Below are 27727 nucleotides of genomic sequence, written 5' to 3' on the forward strand. Positions count from 1 at the left end.
TTTTTAATGGGATCAATACCACGACTGACACCTTCGCTGCACCTTGGTTGCGTCGTTGCCCATCCTACTCTAATGCATTCTCTCTTTTTATATATATATATATAGATATATCCATCCTATCAAACCAATGAAAAAAAAGGCGGATTGCAAGCAATTGTTTGATCAGTGGTGCCGATGGAATTGAACCCAAGTACATGGTATCATCACCTAAGCTAGCTAGCACTCGCAAATATTAATTTTGAAAACTTATCACAACCAAATGAAGCATTTACATAGATAAATTATACACAATTAGATAGAGTTCATTCAAATTATGACATGTAAAAGAACAAACCATGGTTTTTGGGTAAAAGGTTAAAGATGAGGGCACTTAAGTCTTACTTTCAATCTTTGGGCTTTGAGTTTTTTGTTTTTGTAAGACTTGTTTTTTGGAAATACTTAAGAAGTTGCTTCGAGATTATGATGCTAATCCAAACAAAAACTGCTGAAATGACTTGAAATAATACTCGAGTGTGCATAAAATCATAAATACTTTTTATCGAGATTGAGTGTCATATACTTCAAGAAAATCAATGATTCTTTACCCACAATGCTACTTCTAAAGTTATTTTGAGTGATAGTAGTAGGATTCAATCCAACTAGACTTTTTCATGGGAAGATGATATTTTTGTAAATTGGCGATACCAAAAATAAAGCATCCTATCATTAATCAATTCAAATTTGTGATGACATTGGGATTTACTGCGATTCTCACATTTATGACATAGAAGTGTATATATAATCATAGATTTTTTTTACTCGTATCTCAAGGAAATAATCCATAGCAATCACATCAACTCAGTGAGAATCACAATGAAAAACAAAGTTTCCCTGATTTAAAAAAAAAAGTAAAAAATAATTCTCGGCCTTTTAATATGCTCAAGAAAAACTCAACTTCAACCTATCAAGCTCATTTTCCTAACCAAAAGGGCTAAGTGGGTCAGTCTGTATTTAGAGAATTTTCCACGTGGCATTCAGACGTAGGAATATTCCATACCCACTAAACAAAGATTCTGGACACCTAAGATTTTTCGTTTCCAACTGTAAGGTCGTTCCACGACCTTATTACTGGTCTAACGACTGACTAACGTACGTTAAGTTGCTATGGGGCCCACTCCAACCGTCACCTCGTTAACATAACACTTACAGACTTACAGTACAACATCCTGCATTTCACTCAAATGCAACTTCACTAGAATCAAGTACCAGAAAAGTTATGAACCGTAGGATCTAATCTGATCACATTCGAGCAAAATATAGATGGTCCTGATTGACAGGAACACCCGTAATACGAAAAGTATAATACTACTGGAACATCATATAATCTCCTGGGTTAAGTTTTAAATCGAAATTTCTGATCTAAACCGGACGTCAGATAGAAACTACAATCCAATTATGAGTTTTGGAATTTCAATTTTATCCATTTGGCTGGCGTCACGCCGTTTGAGAGAGAAAATTGACCGAACTTTTAGTTATATTTCGCGTTCGTTCTTTCAACGAGACTTAGAGCGAAGAGCGGGAAATTTTTGAGCGAGTGAAACTCGAAAATGGCGAGTTCTGTAAATAAGGAAGAAATCGATGTCGTAGAGAAGGAAATTCAGGTCGAAAACCAGGAAAATCGAGAGGAGATCGTCTCAGTTGAGCTTCCTGCACCGAACGGATGGAAGAAGATGGTTTGATTTCTCTAATTCTTCTACTTGTTTCGCTTCGATTTCTGTTCGTCTTCTTGTGCCCTAATTGATCTTTTGTAGAGTGTCTCTAAGCTTTGAATTTTAGTGTTTTGTGTCGATTTTGTAGTTTATCTGTTGATTATGTGTTGTTGTTCTTGGAGCTCTAGCTAGGGCTTTCTGAGCTCCTACAGCATTTACTGAGAACCCTAGCTGGAGCTCCAAGAACAACAACACATAATCAACGGATAAACCACGAAAGAATAGCGATGGATTGTGTTTGGAGTTTTCTGGTCTGTATTTTGCTGATTAGTAGGTTTAATGTGCGCGTTTTGTGCATTTTATTTGGGAAATATTTGTATCTTGGTTTGGTATGTCGAATTGTTTCTTTTTTATATTTATTAATCTAGTGAACTGAAGTTAGAACATGGAAGAGGATTCTTCTCCTGGAATTGGTTCAGTATGGTTGACTGTTTTGTTGTTTATTCCGCAATGCAAGAGACGATGTATTTCTCTCAATTAGGCTCTTGGGTATGTATATTGAGATGGTATTTGATTTTGCATGGTAAAATAAAATTAATTTACATTTGGATTGTTTTTTTCTTCTATCGATAATCAATTGCCTAAAGATGATCAAGAGTGGTATGCAAATCACGATTGCTTTTCAATCATGGACTCCTAAAAATTCAGCCCAGACATCCCAAACCATAATGCACCGAGGTGTACTCAATAACTAGAAGAACTAAGTGTCTTTAAAAAAGAGAACTAAACGTTGTGAAGGAGTTTTTGTTCAAAGAGGGAGGCTCCCATATTTATACTTTGCATGGGATGCATATGTGAAAATTATGTAAACTGACATTTAGTTTAACAAGGGAAGCCCCTCAGATGCATACACGTTGCTACAACTAAAATATTGCAAGTAAAGAACCCCAAGTGTAGGGTGTGTAGTGAAATTGTACAAACTCAGGAGTCCGAGGTCGATCCATGGAAATTGTGTCAAAAGTGAACCAAAAACAAGTGCATTGAAAAAGATTTGACCTAAACTTCGAAAATTGATGATTTTTCTGCACTTTCATATGGAGCAAAAAAAAAAAAAAGCGGATTTGAAACAAAAATTAAAAACTAACAAAGCATCAGGGATCCACTCAACATTTTGTGATGTTATTTTTTATCAAAATTTTCTCGATTAGATTTGAATGAAAATTCTCCCTAACCAGATGATTTATCTATTAAAAAAAATAAATTGTGGATGTCATTGAAAAATCAATGTTTGAACCAATTTAGCATTTTATTAGCATGTCATAGGGATTCACAAGCATTCAATGAAGTGAAAATCACTCACAATAAATCAAGAGAATATATAGACAATCAAGAATTAATTAAAATATACATAACATTCAATTAACCCATATAAAATGCTGAATCTCAATCTTTGTTAATCAAAATATAAAAAGCACAAATCATCAATTTTTTTCCTTTTGCCCTAGCTAGGTGTTTAGCCAACCATCTTCAATGAATAATCCTTGAAAAGTCTTGAGTAAACAACCTAGGAAAAAATTAAATCTAGATAAAAGAAAACTAAATGAAGAAGAAGGTAGAAGAATTGAAGAACAAGAAGAGGAGATTAGGAGCATGGTCACCAAGTCGGGGTTTAGGAAAAAGTCGAAAAAAGGAAAAAAAATCGGGAAAAAATCGAAATAGTGTTAAGACAATGTATTTTTTCTACTAAGTGGTGTTATCATTTATATCATCAAATCCTATTTTAAACTATAAAAATAAACAGTCTTTGAAAAAACCCTTTTAAAAAGTGACACGATTAAATCACATTTTTTTGTTGAAATCCAAACTTTTAAAAAAATTCATGATTTAATTGTGATTGAATCACCAGTCTTTAAATCGTGATTTACACACGACTTTTTGAAAAAATCGGTGACTATGATTAGGAAGGGATGAGGAAGAAGAAGAAGAAGAAGAGAGTGTTTAGAAAAATTATTATTTTAAAGAAAGAAAACTTAGGGAGAGAGAAAAATAGAAATAGCTAGAAGAAGAATGTGAGATTTAAAAGGAGGGAAAAGATGACATTTGGAGGAAAGAAAGAGGGAGACAAAGATAGAAAGAAAAGTAGGGGCGACTGGGTGTGCTCCCTAGGTCTCACCTTCGAATCTCTATGTGTCCCTTCACATAAATGTGGTTATATTTAACCATTGTCACGTGCAGAGTGGTTGGTACGTGTGGTCCGCCAAAGCAAAAAAAGAGTGAGAAGAGAAAGGTGAACAGATCCTCTGTACCATGAATATCTTGTAGCTCTCTATAGCTCTTGTTCTACAGTTCATAGAACATCACATTTATGGAAACAAACAACACAGTCATCTTAGATTTGTGGTTTAAATCAGATTAAAATTTTTTTTTATAAAAAAACACATTTTTTTTTTATTTAATCAAGTTTTGAAAATGGATGGTCATTGAGATCCTAAATTTAATGATTGGATACAATTGTCTTGACAACGTGGCACACCCTCAAACGTTGATAAGAGATAGAGAGGGCTATAGGATAATTGCGTTGTAGAGGATCTGCTCCCAAGAGAAAGGGGGGAAAGAGATGATGATGTGGAAGAGAGAGAATGGAAAAATATTCCTATAGATTTTTTTCCCCTTTCCAACAATGCCCCCACTTTATTCTTTAGATACCAATCTAATATATATTTTTTTTCTCATTTCAAGATCGCCCTTTGTTTCTTTTCACTTGTTTTCTTCACACAAAAGTACTCTTAACATTTTTCTCACACTTTGGACTTTGAACACCTACAATAATATAATTAAATTAATTACTCAAATTAAAATGAAATAATCTTCATAAATTGGGGGTAAAAATAAGTATTTTATGCATTTATCACATGCGTAAAATGTTCTCACAATAATGGGATAAAACTGAGTTACTTCAATTTTTGGTAAAAGTCTCGTATACATACATGCATATACAAAATTCTTTTAGGGATTCGATTAATGGGGAAGTTCTCTCATATTCACGTGTGCGCATTAAATAGGGAGAAACAAATATTGCCACTTATTTTATTTTTCTACAAATGAAGGAACCTCTTATCTACATGCATGTTGTTTCATGTTTAGGAGAAACTTTTTCAAGGAAGTCTCTCATATAAATGTATGCCTACGATAAAAAATAGTTTTACATTTATTGATAGGGATAGGGAAAGGCATGCATGTGGATTTGTATTAATTGGAAAATAATCAATTTGTTTTTGAAACATGTATATTATGTTTTTTTTTTTACTTTACAAGCTCAATTAAATACAAATTCCATATGTATTTATTTAAGATATCTCGATCTCTTATCTTTTTTCCTTTTGGGAAAACTCCCACATGCACTAATAAATATGGGCTTTGAGGTATAATCTCATAATCTCATTGATTCTTGGCATGTACCTACCCCATTGCTATGATGCAAGCACCATTGTGTTATTATATTTTACCCCATAATATATATGTAGTGTAAAAACAAATCAATCCACATGGAATTCTCGTTGTCCACATCGCTCTACCATTCTACTAGATGTCAGATCATCAGGATCATCAAGAACTTTTTCACCATCTCAACCATCCAATCTACAGATGGCACAAAAAGTATTTCAAAATTGTTTTCTAAATATAATGTATGTATGCATAATAATTTAAAAATATTCAATAAAAAAATTGTCAATCAACATTTTAGTTGTTCGTTTGAAAGTTTAAATGATTTCAGATGTAGAAATTTATGGAGATGACCATCTTGTGGAATCTCATATAGGCATCATCATGACAGTCGAATGAGTTTAACTGGATCCTTAAAATGCCTTGTATATTAGTCAGTCAAAATTTTAAGCTTTTGACGAAGATCATAGTTAGAACTTAAATTATCTCATATGATTCTCAAGTCAAATGATCAATGTGAATAGACACAAAAAGAACATTATAAGCCTTTCCATTGATGTCAAAATTACATGTGACCAATCACATACATAGTAGAACAAAATTGAGAGACTCTTTTGCATGATTATCTTATGTATGTCAACGCATACTCAAATACCAAATTGCCTTAGAGGAAAAAACTCGAATCCATAAAGAAGATCATTGTGCATTTAAGTGTCCCAGGCTAATTTCTTATATCACTAATCAAAATTTGATGTTCACAAGGATTTTATTTCAGTTGGATTTTCTCCATAGACTTACCATGAGACTTAAAACACCCAGATCTCATGAGTGTGAAAACTAGTTATCCGTAATGCTGAATGATTGAATATATCATGTTATTCTTACTATAAATTTTGGGCTGCACTTTGAAAATGTTGCCTTTGTAACCAAATATGGATCACGCTTTACATGGTTCATGGATGAAAAAGATTGTCTTGAAAGAACGATTGACTTGTACGTGAACAATAATACTAAACATATATATTTGATATGTTCTTTTGTAGGAAGTGTTTAGATAGTTGTTTTACGTGAGCTTATTATTGCTGCTTTCTATTTTATGCTGCTTATCAATTGTCTATAGATATTTGAAGTACTACTTTTATTGGACAGGGTTTGCTGTTTAACCATTGTCATTCTCCTAATTTTTATGTTATGGCGGACCTATTCATGTTGTTCAGATGTTGATGTGAGTGATTGTAGTTAATGTAATCCATAATTACCTACAGTTCAATCTGATCCTGTTAAAGCTGTTAAAAGGAAAATTTAAGCAGAGTTTCTATTCTTTTTATCTTGGGATTGATGTGCTGCAGAATGGAATTTTTACTGGCTTGTTTGTGTTGATGCATGTGTGTTTTGAGGCTTTCCTTTCATGGATATGTTGGATAATTATTTTATTATTCTAGTTTTGAAACAAGTTAGGAACTATAAAGCTTATTAAAGGCCTTATATTATAACCTGATATTGCCAAAATTCTATAATGAATTAATGATTTTAAGACTCTGAGCTTATATTTTGTGGATTGCTGAATGTTCTGCCTTTTACATTTGGACCGAGCATTGTGATTTAGTTTAGTCTACTTTCTCATGCTTCCATTGGACAAAATTTCACCTTGACTCCATGTGGAGCATATTCAAGTTTTGCATGGAGCCCAAGATGCATTATGCCCAATACAAAGATGTCATATGACCATCTGACCAGATCCTGTTAGTGACAGCCTCACTAAGAAGCAATTGTATGAATGGAAAGAGTATGCTGAATACTTATTTCTTTGGGAAAAAAAAAAAACTCTCACCTTGTCATGTGCACCACAGTTTTAAAAATGTTCCATAAGGGGAGAACAAGATGGCCGCCCAGCTATAGAGATTCCATAAAGAAAACCTGAAAAGATAAATAATAAAAAAAGAAACAAATACAGAAACCTTTGGAAGCACAATAAATCCCATCTAAATACAAAATCCTCCAAAAATGATCCTCTAAATTCCTCAAACATTTTACTCCAAGAGAAGATCAGCCTCAAAATTTTCTTACAACTTTGTTCCAACTCCGGAATCCGAATTACTGTGATTCTTCCTCAAATCAAGATTCCAGACTATGAAATTTTGCTCCTCAACTTTGCCTTAGCTGATTGTAGTTTGCTGAAGATTGAATAAGGCATAAATAGCGAAGAAGTCCAAGACCAATAGAGCATTTACTTAATAGAAATATGAATACTTTTCTATAAATGGTATATTCAAGGGAGGGGGGAAACCAGTGTGCAACACAAATAGGATAAAACTAGAGATGAAGGCCATCTTACACGAAATACAAAGATGAGCAAGATATTACTAAAACAATATCATGCCACAATAGTTCTTTGAATTCATCATTGATTGCGGTCCAAGGAGTAAAACAAGGTTTTAGTCTTCAATATGATATCTTGAATGTCCCTGAATTCTATGCTCACAATTTGAATGACAAAAGAAAGCATTTTCTGTTGGAAATGACCTCAAGAATCAAAAGTTTTCGAGTCACCCTTGAAGATTCTCTACAATGCCCTCATAGGCAACTGAAATGTACCAACTAACTGGAAGAAGTAGCCTAACAACATACAACTAAATGGGCAAGGGAGGAGTAGATGATCTACTTACACTCCGCACAATTTATGCAACACCGTAAGATTCCCAACAAAATTTACCTGAGGAATACCTTAAACGATTAGAACTAAAATAGTTGAGATCAAGAAAGGGTTAGTTTTCATCCTCTTGGTGGTTTAAGCCGAAGGAAGAAACCCATCTTTCATGTTTTTGGTGGACAAAACAAATCAGGTTGGCAGAATGTTGCTAATGCTTTAAAGTAAAACATCTCCTCCATGACGGGGAATACACCAAGAAATCTTAAGGCATAAACCCATGAGGAACCTAAAGATGAGCTAAGGAAGTAGTGTAATGAGGTGACAAAAAGCTTCGTCCAATATTGTGTCAAGAGCTCATCTACAAACGTGGGTTTTTGAAGAAGAGCTTTCACATGCATTGTTGATCCTTTTAAGGATTCAAGCATGACTTTCACTTCACCCTTTTTGTAGCAGTATCAACATAGTTTTCATTAATAACCAAATAGAGGAGCTATTTCGTAATGAGCTTAATCCATATTGATGGGGAGAATGTATTTTGGATACAAAGATGCTGGCTAAGATTGTTTGGGTTCTTTGTTTTCATCTGAGAGCTGAGATGGATTAAGTTGAAGGGTATGCATCCTTCCATTTGTGGTATATATCATTATTCCAAAAGATTGGGGAAGTGTTGGGTGGTTTGGTAGAGATTGACAGAGACATTAGAGTTATGGGAAGGTTAGATTTTACTCTGATTTGCTCAAATTTGCCTGTTTAGATTCTTTATGTTGTTTTTATTCCTAAGAAGCATGGGATTGAGGAAATTTCAGATCTAAGGTCAATCTACTTGGTTTATGAGATGTACAAAATCATCGCTAAAATGCTAGCTTCAATATTCAAAGTGGTCTTCCCTCAATTATTGCTTCTGTAAAAATTGTTTCTGTTAGAGAGAGGAAAATAATGGATGGAGTTTTGATATGCACATAGATATATAGATTCCAGGATTCATTTAGACAAACTAGTTGTTTGCAAGATTGATTTGGAGAAAACATATGATCATGTTAACATGGTGTTTCTGTAATACAGGTTGGTTAGCACTGCTTGGTTAAAGTGGATGATAAGATTTGTATCCTTGGTTCCTTATCTTTTTTCATCAATGGGAGCCCAACTTGGTATTTCAAGAGTTTGGGGGGTCTTAGACAAGTTGATCTTATTTAGCTTTACCTATTTGACATAATACTAGAGGCCTTGGTTTTTCTCAAGGATAGTTTTGAGTGCATTGATGGATTCACAATCAAAGGAATGTGGTCTCAAGGTTTCCCATCTTCGGTTTGTTGACAACACACCAGTGTTTATTGGCTCCTTCCAATTGCAGTGCAGTTCTAGAGGCCTTTGTGTTGTTTCAAAATTGTGTCCAGTCTAACCATCTATCTTTCCAAAAGCAAATTGCAGTCTGAGGGAGTAACCAATTTACATCACCTTGCTAGTATTTTAGAGTGTGGGTGGGGCATTTTGGAGCTTGGCTTGTTTAGCTGTTTGTTGTGGTCTTAGGAAGTAAAGGAATTGGAGGACTTATGAAGGAAAGGAGTGGCCCGATGCACCATGTTATCATTAATACGATAACCCTTCAATGTTTCTAGGCTATGACTTTTAAGAAATTTAGGAGTTTTTTTTTTCTTTTTTTTTTTTTGGGTGATAACTTCTACTTTACCTTTTTCTCATGCTTTTCTTTAGTTTTCTTCTTGTTTCTCCCTCTTGGTAGGTCTTCTTGATCTCCTTTCTTTTAACAAGATCGTACTTGTAAAAGGAAAACAATACAAAAGACCTCATCTCTATTTGTCACATGAGGACTTCACCGTGATATGTTTTCCAATTGAAGGCCACCTATGATGAGATATAGGACAACCACATGAAATAAGGCAGGAAATATACGACCTGATCTACTAAATGGTAGATTGATTTCGCGGAACAGCTTTGGATTTCCACTTTGAAATTATGCTATTCTGGACATTTTCATCCACTTGCTCATACTCAAGCCAGATCTTTCTCTAAATTTAACTTTAGGTATGTTCTGTGTCCCTTTGTATTTTATAGCTTCCTGTCATGAAAACACATTTTTATGTAGCATATCTGGCTTATCAAACACATACGTTCTTTCAAATATAATTTGTTGTGTTTTAAATCAAAGGGTACATGAAATGCTTCTTGACAACGAAGAAGATTTGTTGACATCAGCCCTAGCAAGATTGGGAGTGCCAACATTTGTGCCTTGTACAACCAAACAAATTTTCTTACAAATTGGGTTCTTGGCTGCAGAACTGTCCACTTTGCAATAATCTAGGATTTGTTATGTATCAATTCCCAAAATGATTAATGTACGAACTCAATAAATGATCTTTTTCTTATAGTGTAGGAGTGTTTACACTTGAACTTCCGTGATTAATTTGAGCTGAAGAAAAAATAGATTTTACCTCCCGTGAATTTTGTTTTTGAGTTCTTTCACTTCACTATTTGCTTCAGTTGTAGTTTATTTTATCTTTATGTGTTCTTTTAGTATAATAATTCAAGGTCCTTGATGCCATGCATACCCTAGCATTTGAAAATAGTCTACAAAGAGGGCAAATATTCTTCCAAGTTTTTGCTTTTTGTGTTCTCTTTCAACCAATCACCAAGGCCAAATCCATATTCTTCTGTTTTAGCAATAATATATATTTTCCCATACTTGCAGTTCACTCCCAAGAAGGGTGGTAGGACCCCCAGCCGGAGGAATGTCATAGTTTTCATAGCACCTACGGGTGAGGAGATCAGTAACAAGAGGCAGTTAGATCAGTTTCTCAAAGCTCACCCAGGAGGACCTCCTTTGTCTGAATTTGACTGGGGCACCGGTCAGTCTCTCTCTCTCTCTCTCTCTCTCTCTCTCTCACACACACACACACAAAGACACAATGCAGCAGAAAGACATGATTAGTGTCTTTTGTAGTATGCCATTATTAACAGGCTGATAAACAGGAGACACTCCGAGGCGTTCCACAAGATTAATTGGGAAGTCAAAGGCGATAGAGACCCCAGAAAATGAGTCAGCGAAGAAACGTGGTAGGAGATCAAGCTCAACAAAGGGTGCAAAGGAGAAAAAAGACAGTTCTGAGGGAAAAGATGAAACTCCCAAAGATGAAGAAGCTACTGCGACAGGCGCAGATGAAACCAAGGCAATTTTGGATGCAGAAATGAAAGAGGCAGAAGACGATGGAGGGGACAGGAATGCGAGTGAAGTGGCTGTTGGAGAAGTAGTGACGGGTGAGGATGCTGTGCAGAATCTCCCCAAGGAAAAGGTTGAGAAAATCACAGAGGAAGCCGAGAATCCAGAAGAAACCAATAATAAAATGGATTCTGATACAAAGAAAGTGGAGATAGAGAACAATTCACAACTGCCAGTGCTGCCACCGGCAGCTGAGGACAATAAAGTGTCTGAAGCCGCAGCACTGTTCTCAGGGTCCAACGAGGAGTCATCTGCCAAGGAAGAGGTGAAGGCTTCAGAGGTACCATTTGAAGAAGAGACCAAAGTGGGAGAGAGTTTACCAGGCAACAGCAACCAAAAGGATAGCAAAGAGGAGTCAAAACCTAAGGAATCACACTCAATAAGTGGTGAGGAAGCAGCAAATCAGCCTGAGGCATCCCCAGTCAGCTGTTGAAAACTCCTATTCCTAGGCTTGTATTCTCTCTTAAATTTTTTTTTTTTTTTTTTTTTTTTAAATTCTTGGAGATTTTTAATTGATGATGATAATGTGCCGCAAACAAGGGGCATTTGTTTTGTGGGTTATGTAGAACAGATTATCCTCTCATGATCACCATCTTTGTAGTTCAGTTACATGTTCTGAGAGCATCATATCTAACTTGCAAGTGCAGAATTCATGACATTTGATACCCAAATATGCCTAAACTCCTCCCAATTCTTCTACTTGTCGATCTTTGGAAGGCTCTATATAGATATCAAAACAGAAGGGTTGTGTGGCAAACAAATTCTTCCAAATTTTTTTTCAAGGTTATTGGTGTGAAGGCAGGGTAGACAAATTTTGTACGGAAGGCAGTGTGAAGCCCATCTAATGTGTCTTGGTGCAAATCTAGAACTGATTCTTGACGGTTCCCAACTTATATATACTCCTACATGCCTGGAATGTGTTTGTAGCTCTTTCTCGAGGTCCTGTCACCTCTCATACATGAAGTCTGATTTCAAGGGCTGGGCATTAGTTGGAGCTTCATTCCAGATCGTATTGCTGGACCCGGTCCACGATCTTTTTCCCTTTTGTTTCCACTGTTGTATGGATGATCAAATCAGAGTATAACAGCATTACGGAAATTGGGAACTATATCATATTATGTGGCCTTTTGAGCTTTTGAATATGTTTCTTCTAGACCAGTGAAGGAGCAAAGATTGTATGTGTTTACAGACTGTTAGAACCTAAACAGGAGGAAATATTGTGGAACTGATCAATTTGATTGAGCTTCCAATGACTGTTACAACATACGCTAAATTTAGATTACATATCACTGTTATTAAAACAGAGCCCCATAAAGCAGAATTGTTTGGATAAAAAAATGTTATATATAAAGCTAATTTCACATATTTACTGCAACTTTATCCTCTATTTAAATCATCATACAATACAATCCAAAAAATCTGTAATAGAAATCGAAAAAGAGCTCAAGATCAGTTGAGAAGAGAATAAAGGGGAAAATTTTCAGCAGCAAATAGGGCATACAATCAACCCATTCTCATTGCATTGTGGGCATTGGATAAACACGACATCGTCTCCCTCATTGAGACTGATCTTTCGACTACCATTGCAATTGTCGCAAAGCATGAAGCGAATCCCACAACACCCATCACATAGCCCTGTGGAGTGATCCCGCGGCATCCCTTGGAGGAGCTGCAATAGCTTTCCTTGTTCGTGCAATCCAACCACCTCGTCAGCTCCCCCAATGTATCTCCCCTTAATGAAAAGCCTTGGAGGTACAACTCTACCCCCTAGGATCTTCCACATCTCCTCCCTGAATTCCAAATGCATTGATACATCTCTCTCAAAGAACTTAATCCTAAAGCTGCCCAACAGAAATCGAACTCTGTTACAATCCTCGAACGTCTTCCTTATCCCTCGGAGACTAGTGCTGTAGAGAATTACAGACTCATTTCCTCCAGAAGGACACTTCTCTTCAAATTCTAATAGTGGGTTTTCTTCCACTCGTCGAGCTTTCCACGGAGGTTCCCCATCTTCCTCAATTCTAACTTTCCTCTCTGCTTCCTGGGATAGAATGTGATCCATTACTGCCTTCTCAAAGGCCGCCAGCAGGTTTGGATCAAACAGAGTTCCAGAATTCAAGTCGGGTCTTCGGAAAGATTTAACATCATTTTCCGATAATGGGTCTTGCCGAAGATTATAGATTCCAGGCTCCGATAATGGTTCTTCGATGGGTGTGGGATGGGGTCCCCAGAGATTACAGCTTCCAGAGTTTGATAAGATGGAATTATCAGAAATTTCCTTATCAGGCACAGATGGGTCCTTTGCCTTTATGGAGGGGCCGATATTTTCCTTATTGTCGGCATCATCACCGAACTCCATTTCTTCATCTTCAAGGTCTCTCAGGAGCTCAGATACATCAACTACATCAGGCTCTATCACATTGAGATTACTGCAATTAGCTTTGATATCGTGTTCTCTGCACAGTGTTGGATTCGTAAATTCTCGATTGGGATCCGGTATGGAAGATTCTAACAACCCATCTGAGGTACTAAATTGAAGAACACGGACTTGTTTTAGAACTTCAACTGGTCGAATTGATTTCAATTTCTTTAGAAATTTTCCCTTCATTCCCTTCATCTCTTCACTTTTAGCTAACAGAATCTAATCTATAGATAAGGAAACACTGAAAAGTCAAGACAAGGGAAGATTTCTTGAAGATCCCAGATGAAGGAGTGAGGAGAGGGAGATGGGTTTCAGGAGATAGAGACTTCTTTTCTTCCCTTTTGGTTTTGGCAAAAAAGTGTTTTCATGTTCAACGGCTAGAAAGCTGTATTTCATTTTAAATTTTAAAATGATTGTATCTCCACTAACATTATTAGGAAATAAAATTTCGATACAGACATCCGACATACTTTTCAAAAGTTCAAATACAAATAACTCTAAAAATGCCATCTGGAGATAGGGCCCACTGACATCCAAAATAAAATAAAATAAAATACTGATAAGTGATTTATAGTCATCATGATTTTTAAACTCGTCCAAGACCGAGACATATCGTTCTAGTTAACTCGGTATCAGAGCTGAACAAGACCAACTCACAAAGTCATTTTTGGATGGAGAATTATGAATCACAGTTCAATTTATTGATTTGTCTCACGAGACGTTTCAAATATATCGAAAAACTCGTTCGAGATGACTCGGTATCGGAGTTGAACGAGACGAGACGAAATATTGAATTTAAAAACCATGATAGCCATTGAATTGTTGAGCATTTGTAATCATGGACCTCGGACCCATTCAAATCCAACTATCATATCCATGGATTAACACTAATTTTCGGTGTGTGGGGGCATGCGTTGAAAGGAAATAGTGTGCCACGTGGCTTTTATTAATGGGCATCTGCATCGAAATTTTGAAAGAGGAGTCTTCATCAAAGTTGACAAGGTGTGGAAGAGTAGGGCAACGGTCATAATTCATTGGTAAGGGACCTGACCAACTCGACCTTGACATGTGCATGTAAAGTAGCTTTTTTTTATTTTAATTTTTTAATTTTTATCGAGGGCAATTTTGATACTTATCCTCACATTATTTGCGTTTTTGAGGGGTTAAGGTCCAATACTCTCTATCTAAAGTACAACGTGGGATGATATGAGCTTCGGAAATTTTCATCTTGATTTTAAGTCTAATTTGATGCAATGTTGATCTAGACCGTCAAATTGGTGGATCATGAGGTGATGATCTCCACAATTTAGAGTGCAGAGTTGATCTACAAAATCAAAACATAAAGTCTCCAAGATGGTTCAATTCGGCTCTTGTGTACCTACCACAATTCAATAAAACTTTATTCCAAATGGAGATTCTAGTAATGCACTACAGGTACTGGCCTTGTTCAAGAAATTAAAAGGGAGCACTCTTTAGTGGTCCTAGTGGCTTGGATCTCAAGTATGATTTTAAAACTCGTTTTGACAGTGTCTTGTCTTGTTTTGTCTCGTCCACGAACGAGACTGAGTTGTCTCAGACAAGTTTTTTGATACATTTGAGTCATCTCGTTTAATAATTTTAAATCTTGTATGATATGTTTTACGTGTCGATCTATATCAATGGTGGACAAAACTGAGATGTATCGAACAAGTTGTCTCAATCTAGGACGAGATTTAAAATCATGATTTCAAGTAAGAAGACAATGGAAAATGGTGAATGTGTATCAGTTATGATAAGTACGGTATGGTTGATCACTTGTCATGATTCTTTAAAAAAATCATTTTACATTTAAATTATGTGTGCATATTAATAGATGATTTAGGCCCTGTTTGGCGTTATTGCTGATGTCTGCAACTGAAAAGCAATAGCGTTGGAAACAGAAGTTGAGAAGTTGCAATTGAGAAAATTATCCTTTGGTAATTGTACTTAATATTATTTGAGGTATAAATGTCAGGATCATCATTTCATATGATCATCAAAATGCTTTTTATGTTAACCGAGCATCCTATAAAATTTTGGCGCAAACACAATATTTTGTGGGTCCACTAGGGTGGATTTACATTACACCCCCCCCAACCCCCCAATATTTTCTAAGTCCTCGAAGATGCATGACTTATTGCGACAAATAGCAACGGCAGATATTCTTATCTGCCGTTATTGCCCCTACAAATTTCTTTTCTTAATTGCTCCCACGAGAGCAAAATCGTGACTCCACCCCTGGTCCCACTAATAAACGCCTTGATATGCATGCTATCATGTCCCTTTCAGTGATGATTTCCAGCCACTAATTTGGGCATATTTGGATGTAATTGTTGGTGATAACTAGTAAAGTTGATTTTTGGCATGTAGGCCCCTCAAGTGTGGGGGCAATAGATTTGCACTCCCAACACCTAAGCTAAGCTAACAACACGTGCTCCCAAGGTATATTACAAGTTCCCCAATCACTTAGCTATGGCAAAGCAGCAGCGGTAGCAGCTGCAGCACTCATTACACCTGGGATCTTGCCTCAGTATAATTTGTCTGGACACCTGGTGATCAGGAAAGTCTACTCAATGCAGAATCTCAAGTGAACCACAACATCCACATTATATTATTAGATCAGATGGTCCTACTCTTCCAAGTTCCAACCAAATTCAATTTTATTGAAAGCAACAGAGTTCCACCAGCTGTTTAGTACTACCCGAGAACAATACTGGCTATGTTTTTAAATTGTCGTGGAATATACCAATTACAATATTCACAGAGCGATGAATGTATATAGAGTGGGTAGCAGCAACAACAGACAACAGACTTCAAGGAACTCAACTATTGGCCGAGGATGGCGCGGCCCTAATGTTAAAGTCGAAGTTAATGCATGTCAACTGGTGATCCTTTTCACCAATCATCTTCATCTTGAGTGTGTATGAACCCTGCACAAATCAAACACGTTGTCAGGAACAATCAATAGTTTGTGCAAAAGTAGAGGAAATGATAAAATGGGAAAATTAATTTCGTAACTAATCATAATTAAACGGTGGAATAATAAGTGTTAATTGTCGTGGCATCTAATATTTAGAAACAAATTTGTGTAAAATACCATAAAGAATACAAGGATAAGGCCACATTAAAGTCAGGAGATCATCCCTCATAAGATCTCTTAAAAATAATACACAAGGTTTTGGTGACAACAGCACATTCATTCAGCAAGTTTAGATCAATGAAGAGTTACTATACCCGAAAAAACATTTAATCTAACAGGAGGAACTTATTTTGATCTACAAATATTGGCAAAAAGGAAGTACAATAGAAAATTACCATTTCTTTGTGTCATAGGGAATGAAAAGTTAACTATTTTTATCACTTTCAAAGACAGTAGCACATACTTATTTGGATATCAAATTTTCAACAAAATTTCCGCAACTTTGTATGAATTTATATACAACATACAAGTTCTGTTATTTCTTAAGAAAATTATTGTCACTAATAGTTGAGAATAATTTCATCACATTGAAATACATCAATTTCGTTCTAATACCATATACATTGAAGATTGAACCTACTCTGCCAAAATGGACATCTTGATGCCTTTTGCGCTCATTAATGAGTCAGCATGTTTGCATGTATAAAGGTGAGCAGATGTTAAGGAGAATTAGCCAAATGAAGTTGCAAAATGACTTACCGGTGGTGTGAAACCAGGTAAAACTTGAGAGTGAGAGATCATGAAGCCGCCCTCTGTAACAGGGCAAGATGTTCCAGTGCAAAGGTCGCGTCTTTCAGTGTGAACATGCATCCCAAAATAAGAGACCTCTATCACTAACTTCCCTCCAGAGATGACTTTATCTGCATGAGAATATAGGGAAGTTCATTACTAAAATCAACACCAAATTCCTAGACAACTTTAGAAATGACATGGGAATGTCTCTGCATCATGATTTTAAAACTTATTTTGATGTCTTGTCTCGTCCATGAACGAGACCGAGTCATCTTGAGCGAGTTTTCCGATACATTTGAGTTGTCTCATTCAACAATGAGAAAACTGAGCTATGATTTTAAATCTCATCCAATACGTTTGACTTGCCTATCCGTCTCGTTGGTGGACGATACTGAGAAGTATCAGACGAGACGTCTCGGTCTTGGATGAGATTAAAAACCATGCTCTGCATTAGTTCCACAAGTGACTTTAAACCCACTCAATCTGTTTCAGAGAGAGATTTTACTTAGAAACATGTAAGTTATCTTCTTAATTAAAAAATAATGAAATAAATTAAGAAAAGATGAAGAATTCAGGTACAATTTATACATAAAGATGGAGAGATTGATGATGATGATGATATGAGCAATAGAAATAGTTCTTGGTGGATAAAGTGGAGGAGAGCTTCACCAACAACACCATCATTGAAGCCTAATCCAAGAAATTTGGGATCCACTAAATGAATTATGTTCATCCAAAGTTATCAAGACTACAATTCGAATTCTAATTGTAATAAATCATTTTCATTCAGATAACCCTAAACGAGGAAGAAATATAGCTAAAACCACAAGATTCATAATTACCAGATGATGCACAGATATTAGTCCTCCATTTGTAAGAAAAATATCAGAAACTCAGATCTAGCAAATTAGGTCTATAAAACTCAAAAAGAGATTGAAATCCAACAAAATTCCAAGAAAACTTAAGAAAAAGAGGAATTTACCTGTCGATGCAGAGATGCTGAACGTGGCTGCCTTGCCTCTCACAACTGGATCTGGAGATATCTCAACTCCCTCGATCTTAACATCATAGCCACCTTTCTTATCTGCACTCAAAGCCCTAAAATATCAATCACAGATCCAAATTACAAAAAATTATCGATCCTAATACCAATTAAGTCGAAATCAACCACAATTTCCTCAATTAAACTAACAAAAAAACGCTATCAACAAGATCATGGAGCAAAATTTCTCTCCTGTGCCTTCATGTGATCGATTCAACTAAAAATTTCATTTAAAACCTCCAACACAATTCTTCGTACATCTAAATAATCAGAATAATCGATCCACTATCCCTAAACAATCTTCAAAGGGCATACAACCGATTCAAACAAAGTACCAGCTAAAAAATTACATTTAAACTCGAACTTCAAGATGAAGAAAGAAACCCTAGATTCGAGAAACTTACTGCAGTACTTGACTTCCCTAGCTTGAATCAAAGACATGAGAAGAAAAACCGCAAAGATGAGAGGGAGAATGAGCTTGAACTGAACTGCCGCCATGATTCACAGATCGGTGAAAAAATTGTTGCAGAGATTTAGAGGGATTTCTCGAATTAAATCGATGATTTAGAAATATTTTTCCTTTTCTTCGAAGATAAGTCAGGAATTTGTTGAAGACGGAGTCCCAAAAGTCTCGGCTCTCAAACCATAGAATGGTACTTGGAGTAGGGAGTACGGTCTGCTCGATTTGACAATATTGCTTTTCGGAATAGTTTTAGCTTTTTGTGAGAGTTCTATTGGCACCCCAAATTTTATTTATTACATCTTAATTAAAAATAAAGAAAATAAGTAAATGATTGAGAATAAGTAAAATTTGGGGTGCGAATAAAAATTCTTTCTCAATTATTTTTCTTGTTTAAGATGCTCGATTTGACAATATTGCTTTTCAGAAAAGTTTTGGCTTTTTTGTGAGAGCTGCTATTAGCACACCAAATTTTACTTATTATACCTTAATTAAAAATTATGAAAATAAATAAATAATTGAGAGTAAAAGTTCTTTCTCAATTATTTTTCTTTTAGATTTTTTGTTTGTTTAAGATTTTAAAAGAGCCTAATCATAACAGTAAATAACCATTGAAATTATTTGAACCAATGTTGTAATGTTAGATAATAATTTGAGTCAAACCTTTTTAATGTTCGAAATTTTGAATGGTTTGTTTTAAACTTTAATTGGGGCCAAGGGTTGGATTGTGTATTTGATATCTAATAACGTTCTAATTTAAACCCTAAGGGGCTGGCTCAATGGCAATTCCGGATCGATAAGCGATTAATATCCATAAATCATTAGTTCGATATTTAATATGAACATTAATTTCTTAGGGGCCACCTATGAGGGTGCACCCTTCTTTACCGTGCGTGCTGGGTATCACGGTCTATGGATTGGGCAATGCCCATATACAAGCCCAATCCGCTCTCTACGAGATACTCGATTATCAAAAACGAAACATTCTGCTTTAACATTGTCACTTTTGGAATATGTAACTTATAATATAAATATGAATTTTATTTATTTATTTTGTATATCAAAATATCAAATTAATTGTTATTGGATTGTATTTGGTTCCTGATGAGATCCAATCAAAACCCAAGTCAAATTTCAGATCTATTTATTATCTGATGAGTTTAAAATTCATGTGGAATTGGTTTGATTTTGACCTTGATTTGATTCAATCTTATTCTTTGACACTAGTCAACGAAATGACATCCTCTTTTCTTCATTGGAATTAGGGAAATTTAAAGACTAATGATAGGCTGTCTAGAAAATTTTCACTTGATTTAGTGGCTAATGCACAAAATCGTAGATCTTTTTCCTTGTGTATCCCAAAGAAAAATAACTATGATTATGTGGACTTGCCAGTCAACCAAGTATAGACCGAGTGAAATTTTTGGGGTTAGAATATCACTGCTCAAATTGAAATGCATCCCCTTATATTTTCGTGAATATTTGAGATAACCATATATTTTCAGATTAATGAAATACCTTAAAGGATTGATAATGCAAACTAGTTTAGTGGCCATCATTGATCTCATAAAAAACTAGTTTACCCATAAATAAAAGGAAAAGAAAAGAAAAGAGTGTTCCTTATCAGTTGTGGTATTCTATGTAGGACTACAATGATTTGAAATATATCAAATATCTGAATTGGTATGAATCGGTTTAATCCGAAAAAACATGAAAAATCAAAATTTCGAATCAGATTAGAATCTTATATCAAAAATAATTTCGAATCTACCCCAATCCATTTCGAAAAAATCTGAGTCGAATAGATTTCAATAAATATATATATATATATTCTTAATTTCATATAAATACATACAAATAAAATGTTAAAGTATTTTTGGTTTCCATCCCTATTTGTAGTTGGAAAGTAGATTTTTTTTTAATTTTTTGATATAATTTTATATTTTGTTGAACACTGATCATTTGAAAATAAGGCATGTGTTCGGATCGATTTTAGATTAAGGATGAAATAAAATGTATCGGATTCAATTTGCATATTCATTAATCCATTCAAATTAGATCAGATTTGGTACATGTTTAAAAAAAATTAGGATCGATGTTGGAGTAGTACTGAACCGATTTGTTACCAACCCTAATTTTATATGAGATTAATAAACTAGAAGGAGACGTGCAAATGCGCACGTATTACAAAATTAAGATTTAGGCATGATGAATATTTTACTATTTAAAATTTTTAAATAAATAATTTAATTTTATATCATATCCTCCTTATTTAATATATTATAAAGATGTTTTTATAATTGAAAATATTAACTAAGGTGCTTTTGTTGACACCAAATTTTGGCAGACCAAAAATAACCCCACTTTTACATTTGCCCTTATTCTTATCAAACGATCAATTTCGTTAAAACAGAGTCAAAAATTACAGTCCCATGATCCATAGAAGCATGTTAGTTAACTTTAAACTTTTTAAAATTACAAAGATATCTTTTATTTAAATCTACAAAAATTACTTAATATTTTAAATTACAAAAAGATTCTTATAATATATTAAATTATAAAATGTGATATAAAATTATATGATTTTTTTTTAAATAACTTTTCAAATGATTATAAAAAATTTAAATCATGGCATAACAAGTTTGCACTGCCACATAATAATTGTAGGGATCATGGATTTAATTTATTTTCATGAAAATGACCTTAACATTAAAACTCAAGGTCAAGACCAAGGAATTTTAGTAAAAAAATAAAACAGGCATTTTTGGAAAAGACGTTGAGAGAAGGGCATTTGATCATATTTATGTTAGTCCCACATTGAAGATTATGATCACAAGGACTACGTTATTGACAAAATCAATGAGGTGCACAAAGCTAATTTTCCAACATAAGTCGAGACCCCCTCATGAAGTTTTGATTTAATTGAGAATTAATTTAAATAGATCGATTTCTTGGATCAAATTTTGAAAATTGGGGGTCAATTGGTTTGGGTTTTTTTCCCAGATACTGCATGTATGTGTAATCCACCTTTTTACACCCGATCCAAGCTGATCCCAGCCGTCCAAATGAAAAGAAACATTCCAAATAAAAAGAAATTAACCTGAACTTTCAGATATTTATTTATTTATTTATTTCAGTTTGGTCCAAGAACTAACAATCAAAAGAAAGCTCCAATTAACCATTTTAAGCTCAGGCATGGTACACTGCAAACGCAAAATTTCCTCGACCTACCTGACTGCCTCTGCTACCACCCTAGGAGAGAGGAAGATTTGACATCCAAGCCAAGCAAAGACAAATTTGAACTACCCAAATTGAACAATCATATATATTTTTTTGTTGAAAAATATAATATATTGATCAAAGAGGGCAAACAAGAAACAAAGAGGCTGAGAGAGCCTCAAGAAGAGTAACAAAAAAAAAAGAAAAAAATAACGTCAATGATTACATAAAAAGTGCAATCTAAAAACAAAATCATCAAAAGTAGTCCCTGCGAACTCTCTATTTTGACCAAAAGTATAACACACCCAAGATCTCCAAAAAACCTGCATGAGAACTACTACTCTTATTATTGAACACTATTGTTTCTCTCGTTCCAGACCTCCCAAGCAATAGCTGAGGGGAGCATAGGCTGAAGGATCCTTAACCAAATTCTAAATCAAATTGCCTAAACCCCCCATATTTTCTACCTACATCACATATTGACTTAGATTAGGTTAGATGGTACACTTTGTTTTGAAAAACAATTATAGAAATAATAATTAAAGGAACATATTAGGTTTCTTTCTTTGAAAGGTAACCTACCGGTCTCCTTAACCAAAGGCCTGTTCACCAAGTCAGATAGTTATATTCAGAATAACTAGAACCAACTGTGTATTGTTTTGGCTAATTGACTTCCCCTGTATTTTGTTTAAAAGAGGCAAAAAGTTGGGACCACCAGCTCCAAAAAGAAACATTCAAGGATTCTATGCCAAGCCAACACTAGATGCATTTACAAGGAAAACAATAGAGAAATCAAACATTCAAACTGTTTTTTTTTTAATAATCAGCATAATCCCAACAGCCCCAATACCACCACCACGATGCTTAACTAACTCCATAATGATACCATAACAATAATAGTAGAAAAGGGTTTTTAAATTATCATTTCTTACGAGAAACTAAATAAATTACCTACCCAGGTGCTTCCCGTCTCGTATCCTCTATTGCTGAGCACACTGCACCCTTTGGGGACCACCATGGCCCTCCTCATCCTCGTCATAGACCTCCTGAGCCTGAGCTTGCGCTTGTTTCCTCCTCATCTCATCCTCAATGTTCACATCGTGGAGAGTAGTCTCCTCGCACTCATCCAACTCCATGTCTGTCAACTGCATTGACGTCCTTGGTGGTAGCACTGTTTCCAGCATCTTGCACTGCTCCATTGTCAGAGATTCAGGGAATTCAACTGTGAAGTGGATGTAGAGCTTCCCCTTCATGAAGGGCCTCTGATACATCGGCATTCCCTCGTCATTGATTGCCTTAAATTGATCTGTTGTACAAATAATCGTGTCAACCCCATAAATTAGTACCAGTATCCGTCATCAAGAAAAACTATTATTACAAAATCGATTGTAATGAGTGCTATGGCTTACCAGGCTTGACAACTTCCCCAGGGTTAGATTTAATGAGGAGTGGTCTGCCATCCAAATGGCTCAATATGAACTGGAAGCCACAGAGAGCTTCGGTGAGGGACAATGTGTGCTCAACGAAGAGATCGTCACCCTTTCTCTTGAACTTGGGGTGCTCCTTCTGCTGCAGTACAAACACTATGTCCCCTGTGACTGTATCTGGCTGCAATGAAGTACCACCAGAGTCAGAACTCAGAGCTACTAAACCAATTCATAAACATCCTAACTTGAGCTAAAGTAATGTAATAAATAAATAAATAAAAAGAGCTCAACATACAGCTTCATCGGCCTCTCCAGGAAAGGTTATCTTCTGTCCATTCTGCATGCCCTTCTCAACTATAACTTCCAATACCTTCTTCTCCTGGACAACCTTTTCACCTTTGCACTGAGGGCAGCGGTCCTTGTCATTAATGGTCTCTCCAGTTCCCTTACACTCATTGCAAGCGTGCTGCATCTGCTGGATCATAGAGGGCCCAAGGTGCCTAATCGAAACCTTCATACCAGATCCTTGACAACCAGAACATTTCATCGAGGCACCAGACTTGGATCCTTTGCTGCATTTAATACCAAATAACCCATGTGTCAAGTGGAATTGGAACACAACCTGAGATGAAAATAAAAAACCAACCACTCACCCACTGCACTTGGAGCAGATGACATTTCGGGAGAGAGAGAGCTTCTTTGATGTTCCAACATACAAGTCCTCCAAAGACACCTTCAGGGGATGAATCACATCCTCCCCCCTTCTCTGCCTTCTGCCTCTGCTGCTACCACCACCTGCTCAGCTCCAACAAGTCAGACTTCAATTACTCCTCTTCAAATTTGTAAGAGCAACAACCTGGCTAAAGCTTCTTACCTCCGAATGGGCTACCACCGAAGAAAGACTGGAAGATGTCAAACGGGTCATGACCAGCTCCTCCTCCACCCATTCCTTCCTTGAGTGCATCCTCACCATACTCGTCATATATTTCACGCTTCTCTGGATCACTCAGAACCTCATAAGCCTGAGCTAACTCTTTGAACTACAACACACAAGATTTCTTAGTTTCAGATTCGGTTCACTGTAAAGATACCCATTCTTTAAAGCAATACAGAACAAATCGACGTGGCATAGCAAGCCCATTTGCCACATTGAACACATGAAAAAATAGAACTCTGAAAGCCCTAAAGAATCATCGTATACATTACATGATCTAATTCAAACAGCTAACAAGAAAGTCAGATATGCACATTCATAACGTTCAAATACTATAAATTACTGATGGGTCAGATAAGAAATAAACAGACCATTCTGTTCCATGAATTCTTAGATTGGATATGGCTACTGTAAAATGGAAGGGGGATGGGGTGGGGTAAACAAAAAAGGATATTTGTGTTTTGATCTCGTGGCCAGACATTTATACATTCTAGATATGACACTTGAACAAGATAACTAGTCCGCTAGTCGCTATTTTAGGAATTTGTTGTGAGATTTTTTGGAAGGAGGGTTAGTTACTGGATCAAAGCATGTCAGAAATATTGTACCTCGATCCAACATACATTATGATAAATAAAAGGGACATGTTAAAGTGCAATAAATACACCTTGGGAACAAGCATATAGGGTTATTTAGGTAAAAAAAAAGATTTTTTGAGGCCATTTTCGGTACAAAATTCAATTTCCCAAGTGTAGTTATTGCACTCTAAAGTGTGCCCTTAGGGCACATGTTAACAAAACCCCAAATAAAAGGGCTATTACAATCACATTAAGGAACTTCAGGCAGGGTCCTGATGTAGCAAATAGTTTTCCCTTCGATACAAAGAAGCATATCAAGAAAACACAGGCTACTCACCAAAACCACAGGCTGCTGAATGCCATCAGTGGGCAAGCTAAAGTAGTTTAGTTTCGTCAAGTTATCGTTAAGGCCGTAGGTTGATAAGTGGATTCCTCCCCTTTACAAAAAAAGTTCACTGCAGTATCAAAGCCTGAAGTCCTGATAATGCAAGGGAGTGCATCTCCAAATAAATTTTAGTGTTCTTACAGGAAAAAGAGATTGGGTTCAATTTTTTATTTTTTTTCTTATAATTAGGTAACTGAGTTCAATAGTTCTTATTATTCCTTCAAATAAGAACCATCCCCTGTGAAAGTCCAAGGAAAAGTAGCTTCCCCTTTGTTGGGTGAACACTTTGATTTTTTTTTTGGACAAGTATAGATAACTTTATTTTATTAAGAAAAAGGGGATTGAGATGACCAACCCAAAGCAGGGAAAGGAATACAACAAGGAAAAAAGAAACATTGCACAACGGAACCCTCAAGAAGACAACCTACCCCTCCTCACGAGTATAAATCCCATCCTATCTTACGAGAAAAACTTCAAAGAAAATACCCTTAAATTCCTTTGGGGGCTTACACCAAAAGAACCAACACCACCAAACACGAAACAATAAAATCCTGAAAAGCTATCTCCTTCCAAAGTGTTGGGTGAACACTTTGAAATATTAAGCAGGTCTACTAACATTGTGAAAAGTAAAGAGGATACAGATTAGTGTTTCTACCTCTCCACACCAAGACGAACACTAGCCCCACCCAGTGAAGAAACCCTAATAACCTAATGAACACAACCTCAGGGGCAAAGACACAACCAAGCTTTTTGGACAAAAACACTACTAATGAATCTCACCAGCCAGACGAACCCAAGCAACTAAAACAAACCATTGAGCAAATTATGCAAATAATCATCTGGATAGTATCATCGAATTGTAACTCAGGAATAATTAAATCAGTCCTTAAAGGAAAAGCAGACCAATTGTCTTGGGTGCTGCAGCAATAGAACCTCAAATCACCATTTACAGGTTTCATAAAATAAAATAAAAATAAAAATAAAATAAAAAAAACAGCTCTAGATGTGATTAGCCAATCTGATCTGAGACGTAAATACAGACTAAAATTTTAACTATATCCATTACTTCGTAGCAGAGATAACACAAAAAAGAATTAAAATTTCGAGGAATAAAACGATAGAAACATTTATATTAACCGAAATCAAAGCAAAAGTACCTTCTCTGGATCTCCTCCCTTGTCTGGATGATTCTTGATTGCTGCCTTTTTGTAGGCCTTCTTCAAATCATCCTGCGAAGCACTCTTCGAGACTCCAAGGATCTCATAGTACTTGGTGTTGTCACTTTTCTTAGGAGCTCGTCCAAACATCTTCGCTCAGATTATCAAAACTCTCAAAAAACCTGCCCAATTCAACCAATCGGAAACCAAAACCAAAATCACAACATCAAACCATGATTCAGATCTTTCAATCCTATTCCGCCCAACAAATTCAGAAGAAAAAAAAAATCAACATACTTTCACTATTAAAAATTAAAAAATCAAAACTTGGATCAAAATCACTATATAAAAATAAAAAATAAAACCAATAGATCTTACTTTATCCTTTTCTGTAGCAGAAACCCTAATCTTACAGAAGAAAACCCTAATATCGACGATTCTAAAGCACTTACGTAGACGAGGCTGTCTGCGAAGTACGAACCACGGCCTGCTTGGCTCTCTACAATCAAGATCACAGAAGGCAAGGTCCTGAGAGTACTGGCCGATATTTATACGGTGGTGTCTTTTGTGGATTTCAAGATCTAACGGTTGAGATTTCTTCTTGACAAATTGGGTTGAGTTTCGACCGCTGATAGGACAATAAAAAAAAGAAGATTCTAGACTTCTCTCTCGACCTTGAGGAAAACTAAGATGTAAGTACCCTACACCAGTCCCTTTACTATTCCGCCACATGGGCCATCGGGTCCAAATTTTTGAGCCATCCTTAGTGGACTTTTAGCAGTCAAATGGGCCGGACAGGTTTCGAGGAGCCCTTGGTCCTGAAAAAGGTGGGTTGTAGCCTTAAACCCCTAAACCCGGTCCCTCTCCCTCTAGAGTGATTTTTGGGCTTAATAAAAATAAATAGATTTATGCACTTTTCGAAAATGTTTAAAATGCTACTTTCCATCAAAATACATATATGATCTTCATTCTAATCGAATCATTATTAAAGATGAAGAGAAATATTTTCATTAGTAAGACTGTATTTGGACTGAGAAAAGTTGAGAGAAGAGAAACACATCAAGAGAATAGAAAAGAAGAACTCAGTTTCTTTTCACCATGTTTGGATTGACAAGAGAGATCTTGGGATAATTTTTGAAATTTTAAAAATTTTAAAACTTTAAAATAACTTAAAAGAGATATAAGGGTGAAATTGAAATTATAAAATATTTTAACTTGATTTCTCTTCATTTCTATCATTTTCTATCTAATTATTCTCTTTTCTCCCTACATGACAATCTAAACAAGAGAAACATATTTAATTTCTATTCTCTTCTCTACTCTCCATGTCTTTCAATCCAAACACTGCGTGATAGAAAA

General features: G+C 35.7%; 4 protein-coding genes across 5 annotated transcripts; 1 reads left to right on the top strand and 3 right to left on the bottom strand.

The window, feature by feature from the left end:
- The first annotated feature begins 1460 nt into the window (after positions 1-1460).
- On the top strand, positions 1461-11684 carry LOC147385422 (uncharacterized). Its single transcript, XM_086422909.1, has 3 exons — positions 1461-1712; positions 10487-10643; positions 10768-11684. Exons 1-3 carry the CDS (start codon positions 1587-1589, stop codon positions 11445-11447), a joined length of 963 nt encoding a protein of 320 aa, XP_086279035.1. The 5' UTR covers positions 1461-1586; the 3' UTR covers positions 11448-11684.
- Positions 11685-12335: 651 nt separating this feature from the next.
- On the bottom strand, positions 12336-13815 carry LOC147385423 (Glutaredoxin family protein). Its single transcript, XM_086422908.1, has one exon. It carries the CDS (start codon positions 13629-13631, stop codon positions 12495-12497), a length of 1137 nt encoding a protein of 378 aa, XP_086279034.1. The 5' UTR covers positions 13632-13815; the 3' UTR covers positions 12336-12494.
- Positions 13816-16089: 2274 nt separating this feature from the next.
- On the bottom strand, positions 16090-18880 carry LOC147385424 (uncharacterized). The gene is made up of 4 exons (XM_086424088.1): positions 18613-18880; positions 18149-18250; positions 17134-17294; positions 16090-16384 (listed from the first exon to the last, which is right to left on the bottom strand). Exons 1-4 carry the CDS (start codon positions 18704-18706, stop codon positions 16277-16279), a joined length of 465 nt encoding a protein of 154 aa, XP_086280214.1. The 5' UTR covers positions 18707-18880; the 3' UTR covers positions 16090-16276.
- Positions 18881-22671: 3791 nt separating this feature from the next.
- J2 (DNAJ homolog 2) lies at positions 22672-26976 on the bottom strand. Of its 2 annotated transcripts, none has more exons than XM_086422718.1 (7): positions 26821-26976; positions 26369-26550; positions 24189-24354; positions 23968-24109; positions 23610-23886; positions 23297-23495; positions 22672-23193 (listed from the first exon to the last, which is right to left on the bottom strand). In XM_086422718.1, exons 2-7 carry the CDS (start codon positions 26516-26518, stop codon positions 22868-22870), a joined length of 1260 nt encoding a protein of 419 aa, XP_086278844.1. In that variant the 5' UTR covers positions 26519-26550; positions 26821-26976; the 3' UTR covers positions 22672-22867. The 2 variants fall into 2 exon arrangements, with proteins under 2 accessions (XP_086278844.1, XP_086278845.1); XM_086422719.1 differs by having other exon boundaries at positions 26747-26881.
- Between the last annotated feature and the right edge of the window lie 751 nt (positions 26977-27727).

Source organism: Akebia trifoliata, chromosome 14 (genome assembly GCF_017979445.1).
Source record: "Akebia trifoliata isolate Shusen 1 chromosome 14, ASM1797944v1, whole genome shotgun sequence".
Lineage (NCBI taxonomy): Eukaryota > Viridiplantae > Streptophyta > Magnoliopsida > Ranunculales > Lardizabalaceae > Akebia > Akebia trifoliata.

Bases quoted from the DNA above. Each gene is read 5' to 3' on its own strand.
- LOC147385422 (XM_086422909.1), top strand. From the start codon at position 1,587: ATGGCGAGTTCTGTAAATAAGGAAGAAATCGATGTCGTAGAGAAGGAA. The intron at 1,713-10,486 runs GTTTGATTTCTC...CCATACTTGCAG, and splicing joins CGAACGGATGGAAGAAGATG to TTCACTCCCAAGAAGGGTGG. The intron at 10,644-10,767 runs GTCAGTCTCTCT...GCTGATAAACAG, and splicing joins TGAATTTGACTGGGGCACCG to GAGACACTCCGAGGCGTTCC.
- LOC147385423 (XM_086422908.1), bottom strand. From the start codon at position 13,631: ATGAAGGGAATGAAGGGAAAATTTCTAAAGAAATTGAAATCAATTCGA.
- LOC147385424 (XM_086424088.1), bottom strand. From the start codon at position 18,706: ATGGCGGCAGTTCAGTTCAAGCTCATTCTCCCTCTCATCTTTGCGGTT. The intron at 17,295-18,148 runs GTAAATTCCTCT...ATTCTCATGCAG, and splicing joins CAGCATCTCTGCATCGACAG to ATAAAGTCATCTCTGGAGGG. The intron at 16,385-17,133 runs GTAAGTCATTTT...TGATTTGTGCAG, and splicing joins TACCTGGTTTCACACCACCG to GGTTCATACACACTCAAGAT.
- J2 (XM_086422718.1), bottom strand. From the start codon at position 26,518: ATGTTTGGACGAGCTCCTAAGAAAAGTGACAACACCAAGTACTATGAG. The intron at 24,355-26,368 runs GTACTTTTGCTT...TGTGTGTTGTAG, and splicing joins AGGGAGGAGATCCAGAGAAG to TTCAAAGAGTTAGCTCAGGC. The intron at 23,496-23,609 runs GTATGTTGAGCT...ACTTCATTGCAG, and splicing joins CTGGAGAGGCCGATGAAGCT to CCAGATACAGTCACAGGGGA.